The sequence below is a fragment of the Haliotis rufescens genome, unplaced genomic scaffold (assembly GCF_023055435.1).
Source record: "Haliotis rufescens isolate VD_foot unplaced genomic scaffold, xgHalRufe1.0.p SCAF_53, whole genome shotgun sequence".
Classification (NCBI taxonomy): Eukaryota; Metazoa; Mollusca; class Gastropoda; order Lepetellida; family Haliotidae; genus Haliotis; species Haliotis rufescens.
Window position 1 is genome coordinate 2,891,416 of NW_025964257.1, and position 24,129 is coordinate 2,915,544.

Genomic DNA, 24,129 nt, shown 5'->3' on the forward strand with positions numbered 1-24,129 from the left:
TGTAATATTAATATTCCATCAATTTCTTTCCTGGTTGGTCCATCCATGTCTACAAAATGAAAATAATACAATTAAAATGGAGCATAGAACAATTCTTAATTTCAGGCTAGAGCTGTGGAAATCTAGACTTTCCCAATCATTATAGACTTGAGTTGGTCTCATGTTTTATATTATTCTCTTGGGTCAACGTCACAGCTCATACCATACACTAACAAGACCAGCTTGCCCCCCGCCGGAGCGCCTGGATTTTGGTTATATCATCTAACATGGCCAACTCTGCTCTTAAGTAAACAAGAACCTAATCAGCGAGGGGTCCTTTATCATCCCTATGTGGCTGCTTATAAAAATCTGATATCTTTTCCTAAAGACCTGGTTAATAATATATTTTCTGCTGAATATTCGAAACAAATAGAGTGAGTTGGTACTACATGTACATATGTATACGGTTCTATTTTAAATGACTGCAGCGCTCCATTATAAAAACAATTTGTTTTAACGCCGCTCTCAGCAGTATTCCAGTGATATATGACGGCGGTCTGTTGTATATGAAATATATGCAAATTGAATCTTGAATCTTGAAATTTGTAACATGTCTGCAAATAAGTATCACATGCAGTATACAGTATATCAACTGCAATATACTGTATACATCAGCATACAGTGTGTCGCGAGCTCTGCGCTCGGCTGGAGCACACATTTCCTACACCTCTCCCTTCGGCAAACACATCACGAGGGTTGCAACGAGGTCACAGGTCAGGCGTGCACTCGTCAGTTGTCTAATACGGTCAAGAGTAAGATCTTCCGGAAGACCACTGCACTGGAGGTATGTGGATTATTGAAGAGGTACTACGTGTTTGGAACTGGGAGTTGAACACTAAGCACTTTCAGAGAAGAGCTCACAATAAAACGTTATGGACTCGCGGACGGACTTGTGTTTTCATTTCAAGACGTACATTTATCAGGTTTAACTTCCTAACTGTAACAATAACTGAACTTTACCCCTTATATACACATTTGTGATGGGGCGACAATGCGACAACGAGACATATTTTGACCTTGAAAATGTCGCGTTACGGCATCGTCGCCCTTTTGTAAAATAAAGAAAAGGATTATCAAAGAGCGACAATGCGAACACGCGACAATGCGACAAATTGTCGCGCTTTTGTTAATTTTGACACGTTTTGCTTGTTTTTGTAAAGGCGTCAATGCGACAATACGACAACGAGACAATGTCCCTTCCATAGTAATCCGTGCAAATAAAACTGAGTAATGAAATAGAAGTCTGACATGCCAGTTAAAAGATAGAGTGTTGCAGCTTCTGATTTCATAGATCTTCAAGAAGGGTTATCAATAATGGGATGGGTGATGAGTTCAACTGCATACGCTGTGATTAACAATAATGCTCCGAGTCAATACATTTTGTCAAATGTATGACATGTATTACGTGAATGAACATATTGTTTATACTCGTCCATGTTTTTGACGGACAAAATAATTTACATGCTCGGTAAAACTGAGGACAGGCATCATTGTTTGTTTCCGTTCTTTGTTCAGGTGAACAATTGACTTGTCCATGCATGTTTTGTGACGGGTGCCACTTGTGTGGCAGGATACGCTCACCTTTTCCCGAACACCCATGGGAGGACTTGAACCACTTCGGATTTTTATCCCACATCAGTCTGATACACCATGACATAACTGAAATACTGAAATACTGTACAGTTGAAAATGATGTTTAATGCGATTACCGTAGTGTGTTACTGCAACTGTTCATATTTTGTGCAGTGATGTTATGTAATATGTAAAAGAAAGCATATTCAATTATCCAATTGATTTGAATAGAATATACTTGCGTCAGTGTATTTTATTAACGCCCCAAATCGTAATTTAAACACATAAAATAACAGATCACGCATGGTGCCTTGACTTACTACTAGATTTAATGGGCCACCCCGGAATAAAATAGTTCCCCCAAAGCGAGGAACATAAATTTTAGTATGTTTACAAGAAATATATTCCAAACAATATCCTCATTAGATGAGAAGATCTTTTACAGAATTACCTCAGTAAGTCAATGACAATGACATAGCGTCGTAATACATTTACATCAAGTACAATACGTCAAAATGGCCGACACGATAAACGTGACGGGAGATATTTTCGAAGTTGTTAATTAACCTGTGGCTATTTCAAGCCTTTGGCATCACTGATCAATTGGCCGATCATTGAAAGGTGATTGTGAAGATGTGTCAAATAGATACTAAGGTAAATTCATAGATTTCTGTCAATTGTCACTGCGACAGTTTGGATTTTTTTTCGTGTTTTTTCTCTCTGGGATGGGTTGCAGCGAGGGTATCCTTAAATGGGCTTGCAACCACGCTTCTGTATGAATTCGTACCAGGGAATTCCAACGGTTTTCCCCAGGAATGTGGAAGTAGTCAGTGTTTACGCCTTTTCAAGAATACCATCACGTGAAGAACGTCATGTGACCGACCTCGCGTCAAAGTCGTATATCTTGTAAACTTCACATTTAAAAATTAGTTATTGTTATAACCAAATGAAACACAACCCATTATCCGTTAGGGGTAACTGTACATAGCCGTTACCACAATAAACTTAGTAACATTGTTTGGTTTGACTTCTTGGCGCGTGTCTGAATTCCATTAACATGTAACATATCCTAAAACTAGCTTATCAGCAAATCTCGCTGCACTGCGCGCGACAGATACTAGAGCAAGGCATGCCAGAAATACGAAACCTAAAGCTTCCGAAAGGAAGCCTTGGACATCACGTGCGTCGGGGGACCAGCGCCATCTGATTGGCCGTTAACAGTTGTACAAGGCGGAGCAAAAAGCATCGTTTTTCCGTCCATTTTACGCTTGAAAAACTCGACCCTTTTCTGGACACTTTCTAGACGCTGACCAATTAATCAATTTTAATGAATTTTTAGTCGTTTTTCCGTCCAATGACCATATACGGAAAAAAACGACGTTTTCGTGTTTGCAGTGTTAAAGGAGCTCAGTCAAATCATGTTGGTTATGCTCATTTCTCTATATGTATCGCCTTTGCCACTGAATATGTCACATAGCAAATAAATATATTTTCAATTAATTTAACAAAACGCTTTGATGTCACGTTAACATAATTGAAACATTGCAGTTGAAATATTGTTATCAGTGTCAGATTTCTGGGACATTAACCTGTTTCCATTATATGGTGCGAAGCAGACTTTGTTGTTGAAGCTGAATGAGGAAACCTGATGAGCCAGGTTTTGTTTTAGTTTTTAACATACAGTCGTATAAAGTCAGGTATTGTCATCACTTAACCAGATGCCAGTACTGCAATACTATGATAAATAATTCACCCTAATTCAGGAGGTGAGGTGATGTGAACTGGTCGCAATAGTATTGCCCTTATTCAGCGACGTGCCATCGAGAGTGTGTGTGTGCGTGTGAGAGCGTGTGTGCGTGTTTAAGTATGTGCGTGTGTGCGTGAAGAGTGTGTATGTGTATACTTGTTTGTACAAGTCATAACTGCAGACCGTCACTGACAACCAACTGAGATACACTGCCTCGTGTTAACATGGATTCCCCACCAAGAAACAGTATCCTGCCTCTGGGCTACCAACAAGGACTGGTTTTATCGTTAAATGCCGAGCACCAAGAAGGGTAACAACAAGTTCCTTCTTTTAACGTATTTTGGTATGACGCGACAAGGGATCGAACCACAGACCTTCCACTCTCTTGGCAGACCTTCTGACCACTAGATCACAGAGGAAGAACAAAAAAAAAAACACGAATATCACACAAGTGACAATGCATACCACAACTCTCACTGTGATGTTTAAATTGCTATAAACTGCCTCTTTATCAGTCGATGTGGTTACAGGGCACATTGCTAAAACTCTGGTTTGCGTTGGAAACATTGGGATGTTATAATCAGTAGGTGGGATATAACATTTGGATAGATTTGTTCCCAAGTCAGACGAACGACAAATTTAACAACAATAACATGCACAGTGGGGCCATTCGCTTTGTGAATATAAAGATGGAATCAGTGATGAGTGGTTTCTTAAAAGGCTCGGATGAGGATGACTGAGAAGAGGACGATGATTTAGAGGATTCTAAAGGTGACTTTATATTGGTTGCCCCATTGCCAAATAATCGTGGCTGTAGTTTTGTGTTTGTGATGACAGACGTGTTTTCCAGTTATCTTCAGCTGAAACATCCGAGGAGGGAAAAAAACGAATATAACTTCATTGATTTCAGAAATATGATATTGATTATAAAATAAACAAGTGTTATTTTCCTAATTTTCCGAGATTATGAATACTGAAAAACTATTTTGAATTAAGCTAACATGTGAACAATATTGCTTCTGTAAATTTACAATATTTGCCACAAACCAAGGCGATAGTTCTAATGCACACACTGCATGTCAGTTTATAGAAATCAATCATTCCGATTTGTGACTTATGCTAACCATGACTTTGAAGAAAGATATGTAACACACTTTGTAATGTGTTCAGTGGGTCCACGTGTTGGGTAACTCCATATACTCGAGTAACCTCTTAAGGTACTCGTCTGTAACACACACAGACACCTACAATCAATACGTATACCTGTGTACAAGCACCAATATCTGCTAGTTTGTTGCGTGGTCGCCCAGGTCGTTTGAGTCACTATGCAATGAATATTCAGAAATTCTGAATGAATACAAACTGAGAACTATTTGATGTCTACACAGACCCATAGGATCAGTAGGTCCACACTATTACCAAGTGACAATATCTGCTTTGTATAACACGGGACCCTGAGGGACATACATCATACCGTGAATGTATAGATATTCTGAAATAATACACCCTAAGAACTATATTATGTCTACATTAGCCTGTTCATGCAAGCCGGGTGTATATATAGATTGTAGTTCAACGCCAGTATCTATTTCCTACACACGACCTAGTTTCACACACTGCCGAATTAAGAACTATATTAAGTCTACATTAGCCTGTTCATGCAAGCCGGGTGTATATATAGACTGTAGTTCAACGCCAGTAGGCATTACCTACACCCGACCTAGTTTCACACACTGCCGACATGGCCATGCTGTACACCCCCGTCTCATCCACACAGTTAGAGCTCTCTTGGTGGACATATGTCACAAACACGAGGGTAGGTACACTATCTGACTGCTTGTGCTTTGTATGTGTTAATGTTATTGCATCAGAGGAAAGTAAATGAATTGTACACAATCAGTTCCCACACATGCAGTTACTGAAAATAAAACCAGGAAGTAGATTGCACATATATGTCAGCCACGCCTGTAGTTATATGCATCTACCTCCGCATGTTGATGATAAAGAGTGTGGTATATACATGTGGTTTAATAGTTATGAACATAAAGAATAAAAAAAAATACAACAATGACAATGCTGTTACGTAGAAAGGGTTAGTTTTGTCAGGTCCAAACGTCTTGCTTTATTTATCAAAATGAAACGGATAGCAAGATTTGTTTATAATTATACAGAATGAGCTCGTGGAAAAATAATGAGGGTGAACTGGTAATCAAACCAACGATCATATGTTTCTTGCACGGCAAAGGGACGCAACTCTGCAAAGCGAATTGGTGTATCGTAGACAACTGAACCACATGTTGCTCCGAATCTTGCATGAATGAGACGTCAGAAGAAATAAAAGCAGTTAATCAGTCAGATAAGTGGAAAAGCGGAGTGCAAATATTTTTGCATATAATAGTCCTTTATTGCCATTCTGATTTTGTTCGCAAGTCTTCAAGTAGCTTACAAGCATAACGATTATGCCAATATCATGGAACATCGGGTTAGATATCGTTCTGTGAACCTCTATGAACCTCTATCTCAAAACATATTTACTACTCTTTAACTTACTGCCCAGTACTATCAGCTGACGTCATCATGTGGAGGTTCTCTGAAGGCAGGCCGAAGCTGTACACTGATGTGTTACACAGGAGTAGCTTCACATACAACTATAGGGTGGCAAAAAGGCACTACATCATACAGAGTAAGTCAGGGTAGCTGCAGCTCTCCATATTTCCCGGCTGACTACACCACCTCCTGCCCCAGCTCCACCAACTACACCCTCACCATCAACAACGCCATGAACGGCAGAGACACACCATCAACTACCAGCTGACAGGCACCAGTAGGAACTCCCTGTACTACTGCCAGGCATCCGACACACAGACTACCGTCAACTCTACCATCACTAGGACCACTACATCTGTCTCCTGTGTCGCTGTCTCCAACCCACCGCCGTCCATGACTTTGTACACAGACGGGACCAGTGTGGCCACCAGCCCAGCAGCAGTAGAGGGAGACACTGGCTGGACAGCCACCATCAACTACCAGCTGACAGGCACCAGTAGGAACTCCCTGTACTACTGCAAGGCATCCAACACACAGGCTACCGTCAACTCTACCTATTCCTATCCTAACAGTAAGTAATATAACAATTATGTCCCCTACACGTCATACATACTGTAGAGAGTTACTTTTATGCCTTTGATATATTGATATTGGGTTGACAGATATATACATTAGTTATGATTAATTCACTTTCGGTGTAGTTGCTGTCAGCAGCGTGTCTCTCACAACCATCACATCCGCCAACCAGGAAGTGGGCGCTGCTGAGGGTCAACTCTTGACCTTGACCTGTGTCACCTCTTCCAGTTACCCTGCTGCTACCGTTCACTTGGTTCAAGAACAGAGTCCCGTTGGCAAGAGGGATATCCAGTGGTCACACATCCCAGTCAGGTGTCGTCCATACAACAAGTACCGTGACCATCATTCCTGTCAGGAGTGACCTGGGCCACACAGTCTACTGTAGAGCCACCAACATCCACACCCCCTCCCCAGTACAGTCTGACAGTGCCCGGGTGGGAGTGTGGTTTGAGTAGCTCTCTGATGTCACATATTCGTATATCACATTCATGTAATATCAGTCAATCAGTCAATAACTACTGTCATATTCATGCCATAGCTTAATTGTCTCACTGAGCGGATCCAGTTGTATGCAGTCAGGCAGTCATTTAGTCCAGAAATATTGCACTGAAGACAAAATATCATAGGTGAAAAAGTTAGTATTTTCGTCAGTTTGAAGCGAATCAATCCAATATTAAGGAGAGCAATTCCTTCATGCGACCGCATTACGATGAATAGTAATAGATGAAGACGTCCATGTGGGTTATAATCATACTGTATTGGATATGGCATATGGTCAAAGCAGTACTACAAATGCAGTAAGCCGTTCAGATAACACTGATTTCACAGGTAACTGTACTGTATTGCAGTCGGACCAGAGCAGGTTGATGTGGCAAAGCAAGACAACACTGTAGCTTTAGACCTGACCTTAAACAGTGCTGTCACCGCTTATCCCAACCTGACCTTCACCTGGGACTACATTGATGGAACACCTGTAGGTGGCACCACGGGGACTGTGACAGGATCTTCTACATGGTGGTCCCAAACCCTCACCTTCAGCCCAAATAAAGACAAGACAGCTGCGAGGTGTAGGGTAAGAAACACCAGAACATCAGCAACCCAGACTGGTTCTGCATCACTGGATGTCAAGTGTGAGTGTTCATTAGTGTGCCCAGTTTGTTAAGAGCAGTTCAGATTTACACTTGAAGCACATGTGAAGGTTGAAGATCATTGTAGACATAGGGGTGAGCAGAGTGATATTGTCATGTTCTCCACTGTTACATCCATGCTTTATTCATTCTTATTTACAATTTATATCACTGTTCTTGTTTCAGACCCACCCTCGGTCTATCCTTCCTTCTCAAAATGTAAAACTCTGATGTTTCAAGGAGACCCAGAGACTATCAGGTGCTCGGTGACAGGAGGGAATCCTGTAGCTACAATCACGTGGTCCTGTCTGGGCACTGGATCAGCATCGGTCAGTGACAGTGGTCAGACCAAGACATCTACTCTCTCCTTCACTGTCAGCAGGAGTCAGACCAGTCAACTGTGTCAGTGTCTGGGGGCGTGACAGTATAGAGGATACAACCTCAGATATGAGGAACTTCAATGTCATTTGTGAGTATCTCTAACTGTTTTATGGAGGGAGTGATAGGTACAAAGGTTAATTCCCCCTTACGAAATATGTATGGCGTTTTAAGCCTGTCTGAGCGCCTGAACGTTATGGTCATGCCACGAATTGACAGTATTAAAAAAAAATATAATGTCAATTACACCTGTTACGCCTGTCACACATTTGTCAAACAATTTGTAAAAATGATATAACACGAATCAGCCACTATAGACTGACGAAGGATTGGTATTGGTGAGGGTCCATTGACTTCACATCTTCAAGTTTACGATCGCCTGTCTGATAACAACCTTAAGATATATGTCAACAGGCTTCTTACTGCAAGTTATCCTTTCTCATTGTGGTGCAGTAGCTTAATGTTATAGTTTACATAGATATATATATTACTAGATATACATATGTCTTAGGATGCATTATCTTCAGTTCGGATTTTAGAAGCATCGATGTAAATGGCACCTTCATCAAGCACTTAGCACGGACAAAATACAAAACTCTGTGTTCAGTAAACATGCAATAGATCCTTATTTCATGAGGTCCGGTATTATATGCTGCAGGTCCCACAAACCCACAACCGCTCAATGCCGAAAATGACTTCACAGGTGTAATAGCAGGAAGCACAATAGGTACCTTCCTTCCTACCTTGCTGATTGAAGGACTAGCTCTGACTGTCCTCTATAGGAAGGGGTTCAGGTTTGGAAAAGTCTTGAAGGTATGTTGTTAAATATCATGTTACCTTAAAACAGTATCCCAAGTACAATGAAAAGGTGGTGTGGCAATATTTTTAGAAGAGATGTTCCATTAAAAGTGACGTCACTTGATAAACATGAATGATAAGCTTAGAAGTGAAAGTTACCCACGAATCTAAATAATTACTGACTCAAACTAAACGCGCACAGTTTTGGAATGTATATCGAATTAATGACAGCATAATATAAACTGTTGTGCACCAGTAACTGCTTCTATTCAGTACGTTTGTTATATTAGGTCATTAGCGTTTCACATGTCTTATTCTCCCTTTGCAATTTTTTCCACATACCCAAGTTGACATTTGTAATGTGTGTATGACAGAGTACACTATAATGAATTCTCTTTTTTCAGGAACTGCTTCACACAAAAGGTAGACAAAATGTATGAATAAAACATTTTCAAATAATTTCCTCTGTAATACAGTAAATATCATTTACAAAAATCATATATTAAAGATGTTTCTATTATAAATTGCAATAAACCGACCTCACTTCACTTTTGTAGAACCAGGAATCCCGAAACTGAAGAAATGGAAAACACAGGGTATTCATCCTTGGGTAGGTTGAAAACAGATGTTCAGATAGATTGTTTTGGTCACGAATATGCCTGTACCGACTCCAGCTGATAAACCGATATTATATGTTCATATTGATTTGTTACAGATTAAATCAACAGTCCAACTCAGTACTCAAGCATGGATAAAGAGGCGTCTGAATAGGAACATTACACACAGTTAAAGATTTGTGAGAACACAAACGGTATATTGATACTTTGACATTATATATACCATAGCAGTTCTCAGTCAGTAAACTCAGTGAAGGTACTGCAAGATCATCGGTGTGCTATTAAACGTTGTGTTACTTTTTAGACGGGCATATAACATTAGTGTTTGTTCTTTGGAAATGCGTTACAAGTAATATTTTCAGTCTAGGTAAAAGCAGAAACAAGTACATACGAAGACATGACTGAAGCTACCCCAAGTATCTTACGAGTCAATAGCGTATCGCCATATCAGAACAGCGGTGCTCAATCTCAAGGTAATTACAATTTAGAATATATATATATACATCTGAAAGGTGTGAACGCTCACATAACATTTTTTACACAAGAAGTAATTTAAGTTTTTAGAAAACACTATGTTTCCTCCTGTATCCTGATGTACAATTCCTTTACTCTATAATCGTTTGACTATTGACAATTTTTAAAATTATTTTCCGGATCTTTATTTTATTAACTATGTGGTGCGGTTTCAGATCCTGACTAAGTGAACAAGTAAACATGCAGTAAATGTGATACCATCACTGGACAGTACTACACAGTGTGTGAACTGGTATTTTTGTTTACCTCTCATGTAGCGTATATTTCATGTTCACATGTGACTGTTATCTTATAGTATTTTCCTCTGTTATTTAATATATTAACTGTGTTGCATTATATTAACATATAACAACAGACTGTTATATCCCTAACACCTGCATAGGCTTTAATTGGCTGATACAAACTTTCTGGTGCTAAATTTGATGCATTTTCTATGTCACTTTTTCCTACGTTTGTTTACAATGAGGGGATACCTCATCAGTACAGTAAACTTGTACCTTGTTTGTACAACAGATGAGCACCTGCGAGGCGATTTAACTATGAATGATCTAAAAAAGCAAAACATTTCAACTCCATATAGCATCCTACCTATAATATTGTAAAAGCTTGCATTTGGTCTATTATGTTTGAAATGCTGTCAGGTGAGCTAGCCTTCCCAAATTAACATCTTCAATCTCATACTTTCATATGACTACACCCTTACATTTGTGCTTGTCCAGCTTAGCCTCTGGTTGATCTACAGGGATAAATTTTCTTGAGTCATGAAGACTGATGCCGGCGATAATCAGTTTGCTTGTTACAAACATGTCTGCTAGCCCTGGTTTTGCTATTTCACTTTACATTTTTTAATCATCTGAGCGCAAAACTTGTTGTTTCGTCGATTTAAGATATTTATATGTCACAAGATGTGAACTGAAGACGACGACATAATGACGGAAGTTTTCCATTAGCTTTGTTCGTACAAATAATGTAGCGGTCTATATGTTAGTTTGGTTTTCTGGTATGGACGTCGGAAGTTACTGTATGTTCACATTATATGCGTGTTGTTGCCTTAATCATAATGACATATTGACTAGCTTAATGTTGTATATGATTACTTATTGCATTTTATTACAAATTGTACTTACTGGAGGTTATAACGAGGCACCTTCATTGTCTTCTTTGTATATATTGTTTGTATATAGGAAATAAACACATAACACATAAATAAATAGTGTTTAATTGATGTTTGCCATTCACTTTTGTAGTGAATACAAGCAGTGACTTCCTTTTCATTAAAGGGTATTGTACGATGCCGAGTATATCATAAGCATATGTGAATAAATCACAACGAAATAGCGATAATACAAGGTGTTTGAAAAAGGGTTTGAAGGAAATTAATTCACTTTTTTATTAGACCTTATTTCAAGTTTAGTATATCTATTGCTTCATCGGTTCATTGTGATGATAAATCGACTTTAAATATGTTGACTCTCTGCTGCACAGTTATACACTCCAGCGGACATCCTTTAATACATGCTGAATATCCGTTCACAACTTCAAACAAACTACTGTAAATTGCCGCACAAATCCACTTTGTTTCAAATGTCATTGTGACAATCCTTACTTGTGGGCATTCGTGATTTTCCAAGAATGATGTTTAACCCGAGTCCCAATACGAAAGGGTCTTCAGCGAGAAAACGCTTTTAATACCCAGGACACCAACAACCTTTAGTGATCTCACGTTTTTGTCAAGTTTTATCGCTTACATTATGTTCGTCATTGAACTGCTAACTTCATATACTGTTAACATATGTTAAACGAATGGCTATCAGAGGAGACATAATATTACAACTAATAATGGACCCCTTATCTATTCAGTCTCTTGAATGTCATATCGACTGTGATAGTGAACCTTTTGTTGCCCCTGTAGCTGTTCTGAACACGAACGAGACACCTGAATGTTCCTATTGAAAGCTATGGTCGGTGACACGGAACCGGTTTAATAGCGTGTTGTATTGATCTTAGCATATGCACCGACAAAGCAATGTGGAGACTATTCAACTTGTGGTGGCTAGTGTACGATCCAATAACACCCAGGGTTGTGAATAGTGAAAGTTGCCATGGCATTTGTTGGGCTGCCTCCTCACGTGTACAGTATGGTGGCTGAGTTTTGTCATCTCTAAGACAGGACTGTGGAGTTCTGGACTTTTCATACAGTCGCCATATTTCCAATGCTTTGCTGCATGAGAGGACAACATTTCGGGATGAGAGCACAGTGCACCGCAAGGCGCAACAACGCGACTGATCCACAGCATGAAATGTCATCAATGAACAAGGTGACCAGATTAAACAATGGCGGCTGTTCAGTGTCATCTCGTGTTGAAGTGGGTTCGATGGTTTTTCCACCATCCCATCCGCAACATTCTGAATAAAATTATTTTACCCTTGTAATTTGTTTCAATAGAAATTGGAGTTAGCAATGTCTTTTTCTTTAATTCATTATATTCATTTCCATTTTATTTCCTAATTCAGAACAATATAAAGCCGCATTTTTATCACATTCAGCCATTTCAGCCTTTGGACTTTTCCAGCGAGAGTTCAATGCTTGTTATGGGGAAATTATTTTATGAAAATTTAACCTGAAGAACATTGGGTTTGCTGACATGTTGAGGCAATGCATACATATTTAACTAGTATTACCTTCTCCGATGACTTCCCGTGTCTATCTACACTGGAACCTTGTCGATTCGACCTACATATTCTGTCGGCTACCCGGAAGTAAAATACCAGGTAAAAGGTTCTCTCAGATGACAACGCTGTGCATGTGTGAGTGTAGAACTGTCAATGTTGCAGCTACACAATGTTTACCTGTGGACGCCTCAATTACATTTCACTTCTGATTCTGGTGGACGTTGGACAGATTCCCCGTACAGGTAAACTGCTGATGTTGTTTACAAATGTTGGAACCATGGTACATTGAGGTTACTTCGAGGGCGTTTTCGGGTGGTAAATATCCTGTTATGAATAAATATTATTTTTAGCGAGCCTTGGTATTCCAGGGTGGCCCCGTCGTTCGGGTGTTGCGATTTTACCCTGCACTGGGTCCATGACACTAACGACGTCGCCTGCGACTGCGGTGTTTTGTGGCAGCTGCAGACAAGTTTACATTGAAAGTTTGTAAAAAACATGTCCCAAATAGAATGGAAATATGTCACAGAATGAGCATGCCCTGAAATGCTGACGTTGAAAATGATTGACATCGTGAGCATCAATCTACGCAATTGGGGCACGATGACATGCTTCAACCAAGTCAGCGAGCCTACCACTCGACCCCGTTAGTCGCATCTTACGACAAGCATAGTTGCCTATTACGGCAACCTGTTAACCTGCCCTTGGCCACCAAAGAAAACTCATGATCATGTGAGGTGAGGTGTGGTCAGTCAAATTCACTGTCATAAACAGACTCGCGTTTAGATTGTGATCAAATACTGGATATGGTATCAATGTGAGATTTCGAATTCTGATATGTAAATTATAAGGTTGAACTAGGGAAATTGCAATTATTTATTCATACAATAGTCCCCCCGTGAGCTACGCTCAAGTGAACTGCTAACATCCCTGCCTATGCATGTGGACTGATCAATCGTTTTGAAATGAGTACATGGCAGTTTCATGGTTTTATTCCACTGCTGATACTGATGGATAATGTCCCGATACGTCCTTGTAAGTCAGTGACATTGCTTGTCACTGGATTGTTTGTTTGTTTATTTGATGTTTAACGCCGCACTCAGCAATATTATAGTATATGACGGCGGTTGTCACTGGAGGTTACCAATAGCTTATGCGATGAGATCTAAACGTGACAGAAATCTTTGATTGTTAGTATGAATCTCAGATGCACCCTGAATATGTAATTAGGTTTTCAGCAACCTATGTGATGAGATCCTGAATCTCACCAAGGTGGAAAACACTGAAGACCTATATCACTTTCTCCCAAATAAATGAAACACTGTTCAACGCAGCGATACAATATAAACCACTCTCTGACTTACTAACAACATTTGAAACATGCAACCTACAAACATCTTGTTTCAGAGTCTGCTCCAGTTCTTGCCACCAACAGACGTGTTCCTGTGGAGGGTGTCAGTTTCAGCATTACCTGTACACTAGATGCGGCTGTCACTGCAACGGCTCTCTTCTATAAGGGTGATACTTCAAACCAGGGAGGCTGCACATCATCAGGCAGTTGTGGGACATCTGTCTCAGGATACTCTGTGAGCCTGGACACTACATCCAGGATCCTGACTCTTGACATCACAGCATCAGATTCTTCCAGAGACAGTGGGACATGGAGATGTATTGATGGTACCACCGTGTCAAATATGATCACACTGTCACAGTTTGCAGGTTGGTTACATTTGTTTGAACCATGTGTTGGTTAATGGCAACAATAAAACTGAGCACAAGAACTGATTTGTAAATAAATTCAATTAGAGAGTAGACATCGCGTCGTAACTTACAGGAAAGTTAAAGTTTCTGTGTCGGAAAGATAATGAACATATTTGTGAGAACAGCGAACATTTCTGTTTACCAACCTCCCCCAATCAGCCCAAATGTTTTGTATAAACCAGTCGGGGACATCGCACAAATCACTCATTACAAATCAGCTTTACAAACGTACAGCACAAATGAACAGAAAACAATATGATATATCTGGGGTACTGGTCACAACAGTGTTAAACTCAACTCACCCCCAGTCTCAGTTCTGGGCTGTGTGAACTTTAATGTAGTTTATAGATCTACACCAGAATTTTATTTGTATCATTTCTTCTTGCCAGCTGTCCTGGACTGGAGGTCTGTGACATTCTCTCCACAACTGACTTCTCTCCCGTCCTCCGTGACCCCAAAGAACAACATCTCCATCACAATGACCATCCCCTGTGCTGACCCTGCCACCGTCATCACATGGAGATACCAACAGGTAGGGGGTTGATGTATTAGATCAACTTGTGTGATTGATTCCATTAACATGATCACCTTGACATCACCCATGGCCCGTCCCTCCTCCATTTTCTCATCTCTGGATATTGAACCCATACTACGGCTTTGTACTTTATACTACTACTCTTCAGCCAACACACTCACCCTCTCCTCACCTCTCACTACATCTCCTCTCTCTCCCCTCTCCCCCTTTCAGGGGCGGCGGGGTAGCCTAGTGGTTAAATGTCCGCTCGTTACGCCGAAGACCCGGGCACAGAAAAACCTACAAAGCCCTAAAACTAACCTCAGGTGCAGCAACAGGTACTTCACAAGAAGCACATGAACATCAAACCCTGCTTAAACATCAAACGTCACTGAAACAGAAAACCCAACCCTACTACGACCAGCAGCTATCCCTAAAATTCGAACAGCCTGGGACACCTGGGCCTATATATACACTGATGGATCCAAGAATCCTATCAACATCAATTTCTAAAAATCCAAATTGAAATCATAACAATACCATAACAGACAATACAAAAACTCACAATAGGCATTTGTACCCAACTCACACACATCAATCCCAAAGAGGACAGGTCGGCTGAAATTACTGGGGGCACAAGGTGACCTCTTTAACGCTCAAAGTAACAACACCATCCTTTCTCCCATGTAGGTTGTATGCCATTATCAATATTAACATGCTATGTTTATCAAGCAAGGTGGGGCCCTGCCCTTCATGCTTTATTATAAATATGTATCACCAGAAAGAGTTAATATTTTATGTTGTGATTATATGAAATCATCAGACACTTTGTGCACATCCCTCTTGAAAAACAAAATGATGTTTGAACTGTTGTCCTGAAAATAACTGTTACAACTAGATATTGATATAGACATTACAATAAATATTAATACTACATTGCCAGTTATGTATACCATGAAATGTTATTCATGCAACAAACGCAAGGTCCATTTCTGCATAAGGGGAAACAGTGCTCTTACTTTATTTACAATCTATCAATCCGATATTTCTTTATTCTGATGGAGTAAAATTAATTATTTTACTGTTTTATGTAATATTTACCATTATTCCCTCAGTCAGGTCACACATCTTCCTCCCAGGGGTCATGTCCATCAGGCCAGGTCCTGACAACCAACACTCTGTCTCTACCAGGAAACACAGCCAGTCTCTCTAACTTCTGTTTTGTGTTTACAGGGTGTGAGTGGCGTCCCTCCCAGCAGTACATCATCCTCCCAGGGATCATGTCCATCAGGCCAGGTCCTGACAACCAACACTCTGTCTCTACCAGGAAACACAGCCAGTCTCTCTAACTACTGTATTGTGTTTACAGGGTGTGAGTGGCGTCCCTCCCAGCAGTGCATCTTCCTCCCAGGGATCATGTCCATCAGGCCAGGTCCTGACAACCAACGCTCTGTCTCTACCAGGAAACACAGCCAGTCTCTACAACAGACAGGTGTCTCTCACTGTCAGTGTGGAACACGACTCCTTTGACCCGCCCACGTACACAAAGTCTGTCACTTCAAATACAATACAGTTCCCGGGTGAGTACACAGCAACTCCAAGTGTACCTGATGTTGACTAATGGCCTGTATTTTAGCAGCAAGAAAAAGAAGTTTCACGTTGTCGAAAGCAAAAAGATGGAAGTTCACAATACTTTTCAAAATAATTATCTGTGTATGTCGCACTGAATCTATCTCATCCAGTGTGTTTAAAATATAACATAGTTGCCAGAAATAAGAAGTTACAAAGCAGGATCTATTTTACTTTTATGCCTGAACAAGGGAAACGTTGACCATGTCAATGGATAATAATTGGGAAATGATACACATACTTGGTTGGAGTTCAATGTTTGTAAGTATCAGTTGATCTGAAAGACAGATAATTTTGTCGGTATTAGCATTTACAATATATTAAACGGTCGATTTTAATACAAATAGCAATTATAGAAGTAGGAGATGAACCTGTTATATTTTCAGTGTAGACGTATTCTGCCAATGAGGATACGTGACCATTACAGTTAATTATTTCGTAATAACCTTGTAAAGGTAAAATAATGAGTGATGTCTCATAGGTCAAGTAAAGTGTTTTAGTTGTGTTGAATGGAGGTTGTCACCATATTGATAGAGTTCATTGTGGGTATTCCTGCTTTTGTTATTTAAACCATACCCTCCTGTATTTAACTCTCTCCAAAAAAGGACAACGGAACCCTCTTGCGCAGATTCCCTGTATTCATTATCCATACAGTTTCACTTGGGGAAACTGAGGCAACCCTCCTTGCACTTAGTTCTTAAAAAATATACACCACTTTTATGAGTTTATATTGTTCTACTGACAAGTGGGCCCAAACATTGTGAACCGGCAAACATGACCTCAAAGTATGTAATCTACTTGTGCCAAATATACATTTCGTACTCGTCGGCTTTGCGAAAGAAGTGCTTCCTGAGAAATAGTTTATTTGGGGGCATTTCACTCATCAGCAAAAGCATGTAGATTCCACACGCCTGGCAGACCAATCAAAGTTCAGGATTCCAACATGTCATGGTAGAAAAAAACATCATATGTATGCCAAATAAATGTGTTTATAGTCTAGTTGCTGTCAGGTTGTCAACAATATATTCATGAAGTAGTATGTGTGTCTTACCATTAGCAGATATTCTTAAAAACAACAAAAACCAGGTTGCAGTTTCCTATTCGTTCAATTCCATCTTTCAATTAAAGCTATGTTGTTACTATCTGCAATGACGGAAACGTATCGATTTGTTACCCGTACATGCAAGCATGATGACATTATTACGTTTAATATTGATTTAATAACATGGTCTTGAAATAGTAAATGTTTACATATGTAACGGACAGCTACTTGATGCTAAATGTCAATGTGTTCACGTCTTACAGTCCCAGTAAACTCTGTGACACTGACAAACATCAACTCTGATAATGAGGAGATAGGACAAGCAGCGGGTCAACCGCTGACCTTGACCTGTGTGACCTCAGCCAGCTTCCCGACTTCTTCTGTGACATGGGTGACCTTGCCATCAGGAACCACTCCTACAGTCAGCACAGAGACGACATCTGGTGTCCTGGTGAAGACAACAAGCTCCGTTACATTCACGGTCAGTAAGACTGACCAGGGGAGGAGCATTCACTGTCAGGCTGAAAACATCAACGGTCAGACATCCCCACAGTCTAACAGAGCAACACTGGAGGGTTGGTGTAAGTTGACATAGTCAAACATAGACATACTGGGGGTTTGGCGAACGTACACACAGTCTAACAGAACAACACTAGAGGTTTTGTGTAAGTAAACAAGTATCTATCAGGTTTGGTGCAAGGTTTGGTGGTCTGTCAGTGCTACACTACGGGTTTGTCGTCAGCAGATATGTATCTATTAGAGGATCAGACACGGTCAATCAGAGCAATGGTAGAGCCTTTGTGACAGTAGACTATGTATCATAACGTTTGTATAAGTACGTTTTGTCTTGCAGAGCCATATATTAATGTCTGTGGGCACAGGATAACAGCCCACTGAATGTTTAATGTAGTAGATATGTATGAGTTAGTGGTCAGATACAGTCTGATTTAGCAATGCTATAGCTTTCGTGAACACTGACATATGTCTGTCAGGGCTACGCTGTAATTAGGCAACACAGTAGTTATATATTTCAATATTCCGTTTTCCAGTTGGACCCGAAGAGGTTTACGTCACAATGCCAGACAACAGTGGGGTTTTCGTGAACAGAAACCTGACCTTGACCTGTACTACCACAGCTTATCCCAATCTGACCTTCATCTGGGACTACAGTGATGGAACACCTGTAGATGGCAACAGACAGTCTGTGTCAAGGTCCTCTACCAGGTGGTCCCAAACTCTCACCTTCAAGCCTAATAAAGACAAGACAGCTGTGAGATGTCAGGTCAGAAACACAAGAACATCGGCAACACAGACTGGTTCTGTGTCACTGGATGTCAAGTGTGAGTGTTCAAAGATGTTTTCCATTTATTAAGGGCATTCGGGACATTTTCAGTTTCTTTAAAAGTTACAAAACAGAACCTCTATGCACAACTCTTCCCCCCTGCAACGCCTGGACATCATGTTGTGACTCTGTTCACTATATGATGACAAACGAGGAAGGTTAACTGTGATACGTTCAGTCTTTACTGTTACATCTCTTACTTCATGCATTGTCATTTATAGTAACCAGGGCACGGGGGGCCCAGTCGTCTAAGACGTCACGATTCGCTGTGCAGAGTTGCATCCCTTGGGTACGCCAGAAACGTATGGTTGTTGGTTCGAATCCTGGTTCACCCCGATTATGTTTCTAGGTTTGTCAGCACCATACCCGTGCTCCCGGGGTTCCCTCCCACATTAAGCTGACACGCCGTGATATAACTGGACTACTGTAAAAAGCGGCGTTAAACCAAACTCACTCACTTATAGTAACCGTCTTGGTTGTTCCCGTTTCAGACCCCCCATCTGATGCTCCATCCATCACAAAGTTTGAGACTGTGATGTTTGAAGGAGACCCGGAGACAGTCAGGTGTTCGGTGACAGGAGGAAATCCTCTAGCTACGATTACGTGGTCCTGTATGGGCACTGGATCAGCATCAGTCAGTGACAGTGGTCAGACCAGGACATCTACTCTCTCCTTCACTGTCAGTAGGAGTCAGAACAGTCAGCAGTGTCAGTGTCTGGGGGCGTGGCAGTATGGAGGATACATATACAACCTCTCTGATGTCAGGACCTTTAATGTCAGTTGTGAGTATCTTTTAAAGTTTCTTGAGGGTGCGATAGGTGCAAAGGTTGATTCCCCCTCATTAACATATGTATGGAGTATGCAGCATGTCTGAAGTCATGAACATGCCATGAATTGACAGCATTGCCAAGAATCCCCCCAAAATAATGTTCATCACAACTGTTATATCACTCATTGTCTAACAATTTGTAAAAATGATCTAACACGAATCAACCACCAAAACGTAACGGTAGATTGATGGCTTTAAATCTTCGGGTGTGCGATCTCCTGTCCGATAGCTTGCTGAGGATAGAGTAAAAATATGTACAAGCTCCTTTACCGCAACCTATCTTCTCAGTGTTGTACAATAGCTAAATGTTACAGTTAGTAACAAAAGACCTCTGCAGAGATGCATTACTGTCGTTGTATGTGGGCATTGGAATGGAAAAAAGTTGTGTTGTCTTTGGAATCGATGGCATTTTAGAATCGATGTATGATGTATGATACCTATATCAAGCACTCTGTCTTCAGTAAATATGAAATCAATACATATTTCATAAGATACTTATTATATATTGCAGGTCCAACAAACCCACAACCACTCAATGCCGAATGTAACATGACAGGTGTAATAGCAGGAACCTCAATTGGAACCCTCTTTCTCACCCTGCTGATTGGAGGGCTAGTTATGACGGTCTTCTATAGGAAGAGGTTCAGGTTTGGAAACGTCTTGACAGGTATATTGTCAAATCTCATTTTTATTGTATAAAAGTATTACAGATAGAATCTGAAGTGGTGTGGCGATATGTACAGACGGGATATTAAGTAATGTACATGGAAAAACATGTGTGTTGGATAAAGTCATTCACTTTTCACATTCTGATTTGTAATGTGTGTATTACAGTGTACTATATATGAAGTCTCTATTTTTCAGGAACTACTTCACAAAAAAGGTAGACTTGACGTTTTTAAAAAAAATTCCTTTGATATAAGGTAAATGTCCTTTAAAAAAAGTAACAAAAAGCATGATATGAAGGTATCCCTTTCCATTTTTAATTGTCATAAACCGATTTCACTTACTGTTGTAGCACCAGAAATACTGAAGTTGAAGAAATGGAAAACATAGGATATTCATCTTTGGGTAGGTTGAAGTCAGCATTGCCGGTCAGATAGATTGTTCGGTCACGAACATGCCTGAGCCTACTCCGCATTGATACCGTTATTATATGTTCGTACTGATTTGTTACAGATCAAGTCAACAGTCCAACTCAGTACTCAAGCATGGATAAAGAGGCGTCAGAAAAACAACATTACACAGAGTTGAAGATTTATGAGAATACAAACGGTAGATGGATACTTTGACTTTCTATATACGCAGCAGTTGTCAGTCGTAAACTCAGTACCGCCCGATTACCGGCTTGCTATTTAACGTTGTGTTACGTTCTGACGAGTATTCAACATTTGAATCATATTTTCAGTCGAGCCCAAAGCAGAGACAAGTACCTACGAAGACATGACTGAAGCTCCTCCTGCATCTTACGAGTCTATCAGCGCATCTCCTTACCAGAATAGTGGGGCCATACCTTTAGGTATCCACAGCTTGTAATATCTATACACTTCAGAAGAATGTTAGCTCGAATACTAAAGTGTGTACAAGAAGCGATATACAGTTTCAAACAAATACCTATGTTTCCTCCCCTGTTCTGATGTAGATTTATTAACTCTGTATTATTGTTACTTTTGACACAGTCTGTACCTAAATAATGTGAAACAATGAAATAATATTCCGGACCTTCATTTTATGTGATACAGTTTCAGATCCTGACTATGGGAACAAGTAAACAAGCACTAGATGTGATGACATCACTGGATAGTAATGCACAGCGCTTGAACTGAAAATTGTGTTTACCATTCACATAGTGTAATTTTCATGTCAACATATGATTTATATAATATCTTTTACCTTTGTTATTTAATATGTTATATGCGTTGCATATACTAACACATAGCATAAGAGATTGGTATATGTTATAACACGAAGTTTGGATACCTCATAGTGTTCACCATTTTGTGAGGTTTTGATATAAGAGAGGAGCACATGCAATGAGATGTTTCTATGAATGTCTCAAATGGGAAAATATATTGACTCTATACGGCGTTCCTCTTTATAGTCTAAACTATTTGTAAAAGTAAGCACACTTAAGTTAACTTAGCAATAATGATAAGGTAGTTATGTATGGTCTATCATGTATGAAATCCTGTCAAGATAGGTTGGCTAGTAGCCTAGCCATCTGAACAGTTCATGACTATTTCTTCAATTTGATTATTGCACGAACATGTCTGAAAGACGCTTGTTATGATTTTGCAAACAAGCGCGCTACGAACACCAGTGACGTGAGCCTGACTCATCAGTACGGCAGTTGCAGCCAAGCTGTGTATTCGCAACAACAAATGAACTAAGTTCGGTCATTTCAACGTACATCGATCGTGTGGTTTCATCGAGTTAATATATTGGTGTACAACAAAAAGGTAACTAAAGGCAATGATATCATGACACAACTTTTCCATTAGCTTTGGTGTCCCCAAAAGGTCAGTGGTCTATATTTAGTTCACAGGGGTGTTCTGGTGTGCACTTCGGAAGTGATGCGGCTCTCTGTTTATATTTTGTACATGTTGAATTCATACGCAATTTGCTTTCATTGTAAGGACACACATACATTGCTTAATTGTGTAGATAATTAATCATCCTTTGTAAAAAGTAGGCTACACAACTCCTGTCTAATTCAAATTTATGTCCCTGGTAAAATAATGTTTCTAAAACTCGGGACAAGTAGCATATTCCATTTGAGACATAAACGGGACATAAGTTGTAAATTCCTTTAACACCCTATAGATATTAACGTTTAAACATTCCACTTTGCGACCACTGTTAAAGTTCACATGCAAGATCAGCTACAAGAAATCAAAATTAACATGTGCATTGCCTGTTTGCATCATATTTCCCTTGCTGGTTGATTGACTCACATTAGAAATAAACAATGATGCACACCAAACAAATTGTGTTTAGTTCATGTTTGTAAAATTAAAATATTCCATTTTTAATACACTGAGATACATTAAAGACTTACGTCCGTATTCAGACTATCACACGTTTTTTTTCTTTTCTAAATTATGCAATATTGATCATTTACTGCCGAATCGAAATAAATGGGTTATTCTGACACTGATTGCACCAGAAACGCATATTAACTACATCGCAGAAATCCACACTTATGGAACCATAATAGGACAATACATGCTATGTTAATATTTTGGCATAAAATGTGCTTGATAACATTTTACATTGTGAAATAGTTTAACATGTGTATCAAATGTATCAGAACAAATCTAATTTACTGTATATTGCCGCACAGACCCAGGATTCAAAATGTCGGAGAGATCACCCAATACCATAAGACATTAAGGTTTCCGAGAACTATAGCAAACCTCCACCCTAATTCAAAAACTTCCTCAGTTTGGTGAGCGAACGTCCAGGCCACTCACCCACCCGTACAAATCATTATTTTCGTTTACACAATGTTATAATACCACAGTGACAGTGAAATATTTTCAAGCCATCGGCTAATCTAAACATCTTGTCAATAGTATTCAATATGTGGGTTTCCGAATGGCCCCCTTATATATTTAGTCGTTTCAATAGCATGGCCACAGTTAAAGTGAACCTGTTGGTGCTATTGAACCGTGTTATGAACACCATAGAGTCGGCTGTATAGGCCCATTGTAAACCAAGGTCGGTAAATCCACAGACAAGACAATGTGGGGAATATTCAGTTTAGCAAAGGAACTAATAATACACAGGGTAGTGAATTGTCGTTTGCAATGGCATTCGTTGGGCTGCCTACTATTGCATTGTATGGTGGCTGATTATTGCCAACTCCAATACGGAACTACAGAGGCTGATAAGTCGCTCTTGGCTTGACTCCTGACTGATCGGTATTAGGTTATATATTTAGTATTTTACTTGTAGGCATCACATGCACAAATAAAATGAAGAAAGTGACTATTATTGTTGATCAGTGTTATGTTTGCCTATACTCGGCCCATCAACATGGGCAAGTTATACTGAGATGATTAATACATTTGCTCAGGTTACTCACTTGTTTCGGGACTAAAGACATATCATAACCCGTGTAGCAAAGCAGTGAAAAACATATGCAAAAGGATCTTGGCACAAATTCCTATCTGGAAATATGCATACATATTCACATTGATGGCAGTCTCTGTTCCGTAGTCTACAACAAGAGGGTGTTGTCGATTTTCCCATCATGAATTTCAACTTCAATTCAATTCCCAGTTGCTTGTACAATGTCCACAGTCACTTTTAACTCAACCAAGAAGCTTCACGGTAAAAAGCTTAACGTTGACATCCACACATTCGTACAGTTGAAATATCCCTGTTTATACAGGTGGTTACTCA

At 39.9% G+C, this 24,129-nt stretch overlaps 3 protein-coding genes and 1 long non-coding RNA gene across 4 annotated transcripts; all 4 read left to right on the forward strand.

Annotated features, from left to right (window-relative positions):
• Nucleotides 1-5,919: 5,919 nt before the first annotated feature.
• LOC125374191 lies at nt 5,920-7,700 on the forward strand. Its single transcript, XM_048385077.1, has 2 exons — nt 5,920-6,476; nt 6,607-7,700. Exons 1-2 carry the CDS (start codon nt 6,299-6,301, stop codon nt 6,840-6,842), a joined length of 414 nt encoding a protein of 137 aa, XP_048241034.1. The 5' UTR covers nt 5,920-6,298; the 3' UTR covers nt 6,843-7,700.
• A 109-nt stretch (nt 7,701-7,809) lies between these two features.
• On the forward strand, nt 7,810-11,101 carry LOC124125282. Its single transcript, XR_007218556.1, has 3 exons — nt 7,810-8,077; nt 8,645-9,874; nt 10,091-11,101. It is a non-coding gene; the product is annotated as an uncharacterized LOC124125282 (long non-coding RNA).
• Nucleotides 11,102-12,706: 1,605 nt separating this feature from the next.
• Nucleotides 12,707-18,147, forward strand: LOC124111407 (mucin-5AC-like). Its single transcript, XM_048385070.1, has 6 exons — nt 12,707-12,850; nt 14,013-14,324; nt 14,756-14,898; nt 16,114-16,207; nt 16,344-16,460; nt 17,815-18,147. Exons 1-6 carry the CDS (start codon nt 12,778-12,780, stop codon nt 18,144-18,146), a joined length of 1,071 nt encoding a protein of 356 aa, XP_048241027.1. The 5' UTR covers nt 12,707-12,777; the 3' UTR covers nt 18,147.
• A 459-nt stretch (nt 18,148-18,606) lies between these two features.
• On the forward strand, nt 18,607-22,794 carry LOC124125712. Its single transcript, XM_048385071.1, has 8 exons — nt 18,607-18,891; nt 19,385-19,675; nt 20,234-20,389; nt 20,587-20,605; nt 20,741-20,793; nt 20,902-20,997; nt 21,131-21,241; nt 21,465-22,794. Exons 1-8 carry the CDS (start codon nt 18,627-18,629, stop codon nt 21,491-21,493), a joined length of 1,020 nt encoding a protein of 339 aa, XP_048241028.1. The 5' UTR covers nt 18,607-18,626; the 3' UTR covers nt 21,494-22,794.
• Nucleotides 22,795-24,129: the final 1,335 nt, after the last annotated feature.